Below are 5,504 nucleotides of genomic sequence, written 5' to 3'. Positions count from 1 at the left end.
TCAAAACTTACAATAGAAGAGCGCAGATGGAGTTAAAAGAAAGAACAATTTCGCACAGGCACCGGGACCATCTGCGCATCCTCTCGGCGCCGTACCCACCGCCAGGACGCCCTGCTCCTGCAAGGCGATTCCCGGGACCTCTGCAATGCAGGGAGAGACACAGAAACCACAGGCTGGAAGAAAACCACCAGTCAACGCCCAACTTGAGTGGAAAAGTTTTATTGACCGGCTCTCTGGGCCTGTCTGAGCCCGCTCACGGGGGGTTTCTCCTCAGAGGGGGCAGGTGGTGCTGCTTGATGGCACAGAGACTTCTGCAGAGAGCCCTTGGGTGTGATTTGGGAGCGCTCGGCTCGGAGGTAACCAGGACACGCAGCCGGCACTGCTCCGGATTAAGCTCTGGTTCCATTTTGGCCTTCCTCTTCTCCTGCAGGCAGCAAGAGATCAGCGTGTGCTCTCAGAAAGGTGCTATCAGGGCATCTGGTCGAAGGAGCCCGCTCCTCCCTGCGCCTCGTGCCAAGTCCACCAGCCAGAAGCGTCCTGTGGGCGAGTCACCAACCACGCTGGAGGCAGTCCCTTTGTGGTGCTGCTTTACGCTCTCTCCGTCTTCCCCAGAGCTCCAGCCAGCTGCCAGAGGACAGGCAATGTGGTCAAAGATCTCACAACAGAAAACTCTGTGAAGATATCTAAAAAACCCCCAAAGGTACGCTATTTTAGACGGACCATTTTTGTTTAAATACTGGAGCCACGTGTAATGCCAGCACCATACGCAGAGTACTTTCTTCATGCCTGTCTGTCTGCTCAATAACCAAAAAATGATCTGACCAACAGTGACAGGTTGCTAAGTACCACCTCTACAGACTGGTTTTGGGAAGAGGGACGTAGAGCAGAGCACACGGTACTGAAAGCAGCAGTGGGCACGTTGTTTTTTTATTACTTTGGCGCTTCAAAACTCCCGTTTTGCACTTCTACCGCGCTACGCAGCGCGGAAACAGAAGAGAAAGTCAGCGCACGGCTCGAAGACGGCCCTGCTGAAGTCAAAGGCTGGCACCTGGCAGAGCGCTGGGCTTTGGAACAAAAGAGCTCCTTTGTAGCAGCGCAGTTCTTGGTTTGTAGTTCCACGGGGTCCCTAATGGTATTTCACAGTCAGTTTACAGCTTCAACCGCGGAACGCTCCAACGGTGCCAAGTAAACAGCAGCTTTGTTAACTCCTGGCAACGCGCACCCTGCCAGCTAAATTAACCTACCGCTCGTTTCCTGTGGATATTCACAATGTGGATGTCTGCGCTGCGATACTCCTCATCGTGCTTATCCAGGGGAATTTTTTCCAGCTCGAAGTCCATCTGAAGCAGCTGTTATTAGAGAACACAAAATAATTCAAATGACACCGCCCTTTTGAACTAAGCACACGTGAAGACAAACTCAATTTGAAAGGTCCCACACTATGCCACACGAAGGTGGGAATCCTTAAGAGGCTGGTGCCTCCATGCTCAGACCATTTCACTGCAGGCCTTTACAAGCAGGCAAGTGATTTTTCCCCCGGTACAATGCATTTACCCTCATTTTGATTAAACCCAGTGTCAATTCAAAGCTACAGACATCCTGCAACGTACGAAAAAACCCTAAAGCTTTCGACAGAACGTTTTGCTTCCTCCCATCCCCAAAGTGCTACGCCAAACCACAGCACCTGCCTCTGTCTGCCAACCTCCACAGCTGGAGAGAAAAGAAAACAAAAACACATCAGCCCTGCAACCTGCTTGGGAGATTAACTTGGCTGAACCCTGACAAGCTAAGGAAGGAAATAAATTACAGGAAAGCAGAAGCCATCCAGAAACACCTACACCTATTGTATTTACTGTGGGAGCAGTACCTCATCAGAACTGATCTCAATTATAGCAACCCTCCTCACAGTCAGGTCCCTGCAAGAGTTCGAGGCAAGGCTAATTACCAAAGAGGCGCTTTTATTAACGTGTACAAATCACCTTGGAATTCTTGCCCTTCCTTTTTTTGTAGCGCTATTATTTCATATAAACCAGCACTCCCGTACAAGGGCTGCTTTTCAGCAGGCTTCACAGGTACCGAGTCCAATCCTGCACTGACCGTCACCCCCACAGCCGTAGAAAGGATTTGGCCGTTACCGGTGTTTTGTGTCTCGACCTGCTCAGAAGATACAGATACAGCTGGTCTGTTTTTAATCACATCACCTATTAATGCTCTCTCAGCGGGGGGCAGAAATGTTTGCAAATGCGGCTGTACCATTTAGCAAAGAGTTGATTTCCTGAGCTACTTTTGAAAACTCTACCCATGTTTTCCCTACGCGTTCAACTGAACTTGTTAAAAGATTTTCACCAGATTATTTTTTAATCCTCCCAATAGCTTCCGCTAACATCAAGACAATCACTGCAGAAAGAAGACAACAACTAACTGCTAATTCTCTTGCTCCTACGTAAATTATCCTGCCTATCCTGATATAGACACATATTGCCCGACGTGTAGGGCCCTTCCGCAAATCTGGATGGTATCACAAGCCAGAGAGGCTTTCAACAACCTATGCAGGTCTGGCTGCCTATTTTCCTAGTGGCCAAAAAGCCCGTGTTAAAAATGCTTACCTCAAAGTACCTTCTCTCTATTTCAGGATTCTTTCCCACAGTCCTCTGTTCGTAACAGCACAAGACACACGTATCAGGGCCAGTGAGGTCTTTTAGCGTCTTCAGTAACGGTTCCAACGACTGCCCAAAAGAGGTTAAGAATTTCCCACTTAGATTTCAAGTTCATTTTACTGGTACGATACCCTCTAACTAGAGAAAGTCTTCACCCAAGAGAAAACTTTCCAGTTTTGCTTTTCAGGGAGTTATTTTTAGTACATTATCTAGGACAAAAAGAACATGGGGCCAAGCTGGAAAGCAGAAGAGAAAGTGAGATTGCACAGAAGATGACTTTCACAGACTGACCAGGGAAACTGAACTAGCATCGAAGCCAAGAACATCCCACAGTGCTGAAGTGGGCACTTCCTTGAGGCACGCAAGAATAACTATTTCTTGACACGCTTCAGAAGTGCGTGTTCTTAAGCGTTCTTGGAATATGGCTCAGATCCAGACCCCTACATATGGAAGCATGACCAACGTGCAGGCAGCCAGCGCAAGGGGCTGGTATAACTGAAACGGCGCTGGGACACGGGGTTCCTCAGGTCATTTCCCTTTTCTTACGACTGCTCTTAGCTCTCTGCGCACAACCTACAGCGCTACAGGGTAAGAGGTGGGGGAAGGCTGTAACAGCCGCTTGGCTGAAGCATGAATTCTTCTCCCTTCCTAAGAGAAGTGACAAGGACACAAACAGTGCAGAGATGGCACTATTATTTAGATTCCATTCACCAATGCACAAGACAGTTCACAGCTATCAGTCAAAATGTTTTCATTCACACTTCACTTGAAACGTTAAAAAAAAAGAGAGGGAATAGCTACTAAGATTTAAAAAAAAAAGTCTCTGGCTGCATCTCAAAGGGCTCTAAATCTGTTAAAAATACCCTTTTCATCATCCTTTTACGCAGCCCTCTAAGACACAGGGACCAAGGCACAAGCACAGAATTTGAGCACTTCTCACGTTAACCCCCAACTCTTCCCAGGCAAGCTTTCTACGCGGGTTTTGCAAAGGCCTCGTTTACCTCCTCGTAGTAAATGCAATCAGCCATGAGTATGTAATCAGGGGGAGGCTGAAACTCTGTTACATCTTCACCCCTAAAAAAGAAGCAGAAAAAGGTGAGAACCGCCTTTAGTCACACAACACACTCTGCTTTATAACCGAGCACGTAAAGTCAGAGTTAGCTATTTTAGCTTCCACTTCGAAGCGGCGTTTTCATATTTGGCAACGTCGGGAAGCAGAACAGGAACATTCAAGGCTCATACAAACCATTTCAGTACCTTGGCTCGGACTGACCCCGTGACGAGATGTTTGTTGTTCTCTATATTCACCATCAACAGCTCCTGGAGCTCCTCAAGGTCGGTGACCGTCACGTTCGCCCTACAACACACACCGGTCACCTCACGGCCGCCCCTCCCGCACCACCCCGCCCGCACAACCCCCCCCCCCCTTTCTTTTTTTTTTTTTTTGTTCGAGGATTTAAAGCCGGTTTTCGCACAGCGCCGAAGGACGAGAGGAGTGCAGCGGGGACCCGCAGCCCCCGGGGCGGCTCCGCTCACCCCAGCGTGGCCGCCATGATACCGACGGCGCCGGTGCCGGCGCCCAGCTCGAGGACGGCCCGGCGGGCGAGGGGGCAGGCGCCGGTCTCCAGGAACTTGGCGAGCACCAGCGCGGCGTCCCACACCACGCAGCCCACGCCGCCCGCCGCCCGCTGCTCCAGCCGCAGCGCCGGGCCGCCCCGCCGCTCCAGCTCCCTCACGAAGCCCGCCGCCATGGCCGCGGCTCTGAGGCGGCGCGGCCCCTCCCCGCCACCGCCGCCTCAGGGGCGCCGCCCCGCAGCCCCGCCGCCATGGCGGCCCCGGCGGGGCGGAGGGCTGAGGAAATGGCGGTCGGGGCCGTCGCCTCACGGAGCGGCGGCCGCCCGGCTCCGGCTGAGCTTCTTCGGGCTCTCCCCTGAAGCAGCGGGAGTCCCGCAGGCAGCTGTTTCGTTTGAAGTGCTCGCTAACCTGTTTTTTAAACTCACCTGTACGTTGGCTGCTACAGGAAAGTGTATTCTGAGCTACCCTTGCTTGACAGAAAAACGAACTTTTACCTGTGTTTGCTGCTCGCTGGCAGCACAGGAGCAAATGTAAAGCCGCCACGCTAACAGGCATGGTTGCTGTAGGGAAGAGAACCAGCAGTCCCCCCTTGTCTGGTCACTAAAACCTTGTACACGCTCTCCACAAAAGCCAGAGTTTAGTTAGAGGTGGGAAACCTCCACTTGGAGACCCCATGGAGGAAGTCCCCTCATCCCCAGCCCGAGCACTGCAGGTGCTCACCTGGCCCTAGTCCCACCTTCCTCGCCCAGCCCTCCCGTTCTGCTGGGCCGATGCTGAACGCCAGCCGGAGAAAAAAAGGGTTTCTATCACCATTTTCTTCACCCTAGACTACCCGCTTTTCCAGAAAAACAGAGGTCTGGAAACCAGCACTGTGCAGATGTCTGGGAGAGCTGCAGGTGCCGAACGTCTCCTGGAGTTGTTCACTTTACCTGTGTTTGTGTAAACACGGGGAGCATATGATCAGTTTCCAGCATCTTTCCAGCTTGTTTATAAGCAAAACCCATGCCCCCAGTTACTCAGTGCCACCAGAGGCTGTGGCCTGTAAGCACTGTGGGCACGCAGTCCCACCTAATCCCGCAGCATTGCTGCAAGTCCCAGGTGTTCGAGGTCCTCATCCAACATTTAAACTTACAAGGTTTTAAAAAAGCAGCTGAATATGAGTGGACTGTGAGTCAACATTTTCAAATGCAAAGGCTTTTGGTTGTTATTTTCTTCCGATGTTTGGAAACTTTAATTACTCAATTTCTTAGCATTTCTTACTGATGCTCACTC

General features: G+C 51.2%; 1 protein-coding gene across 3 annotated transcripts; it reads right to left on the bottom strand.

Moving 5' to 3' along the window:
* Positions 1 to 203: 203 nt before the first annotated feature.
* On the bottom strand, positions 204 to 5,266 carry VCPKMT (valosin containing protein lysine methyltransferase). 3 transcript variants are annotated; one of them, XM_083839205.1, is made up of 6 exons: positions 4,194 to 5,251; positions 3,904 to 4,014; positions 3,659 to 3,731; positions 2,607 to 2,726; positions 1,245 to 1,349; positions 204 to 683 (listed from the first exon to the last, which is right to left on the bottom strand). In XM_083839205.1, exons 1-6 carry the CDS (start codon positions 4,406 to 4,408, stop codon positions 657 to 659), a joined length of 651 nt encoding a protein of 216 aa, XP_083695331.1. In that variant the 5' UTR covers positions 4,409 to 5,251; the 3' UTR covers positions 204 to 656. The 3 variants fall into 3 exon arrangements, with proteins under 3 accessions (XP_083695331.1, XP_083695330.1, XP_083695329.1); XM_083839204.1 differs by having other exon boundaries at positions 204 to 624; positions 4,194 to 4,964; XM_083839203.1 differs by lacking the exon at positions 204 to 683 and adding an exon at positions 690 to 1,126 and having other exon boundaries at positions 4,194 to 5,266.
* Positions 5,267 to 5,504: the final 238 nt, after the last annotated feature.

This window comes from Anser anser (genome assembly GCF_964211835.1).
Source record: "Anser anser genome assembly, chromosome: 5".
Classification (NCBI taxonomy): domain Eukaryota; kingdom Metazoa; phylum Chordata; class Aves; order Anseriformes; family Anatidae; genus Anser; species Anser anser.
This window is presented reverse-complemented; position numbering and strand designations above follow the sequence as displayed.

What these genes read in the sequence shown, in the direction of transcription:
- VCPKMT (XM_083839203.1), bottom strand. Translation starts at nt 4,408, where the DNA reads ATGGCGGCGGGCTTCGTGAGGGAGCTGGAGCGGCGGGGCGGCCCGGCG. An exon ending in TAGAGAGAAGGTACTTTGAG is followed by an intron (nt 1,350 to 2,606) that starts GTAAGCATTTTT and finishes CTCTAATAACAG; the next exon opens with CTGCTTCAGATGGACTTCGA. An exon ending in ATATCCACAGGAAACGAGCG is followed by an intron (nt 1,127 to 1,244) that starts GTAGGTTAATTT and finishes AAATACCATTAG; the next exon opens with GGACCCCGTGGAACTACAAA.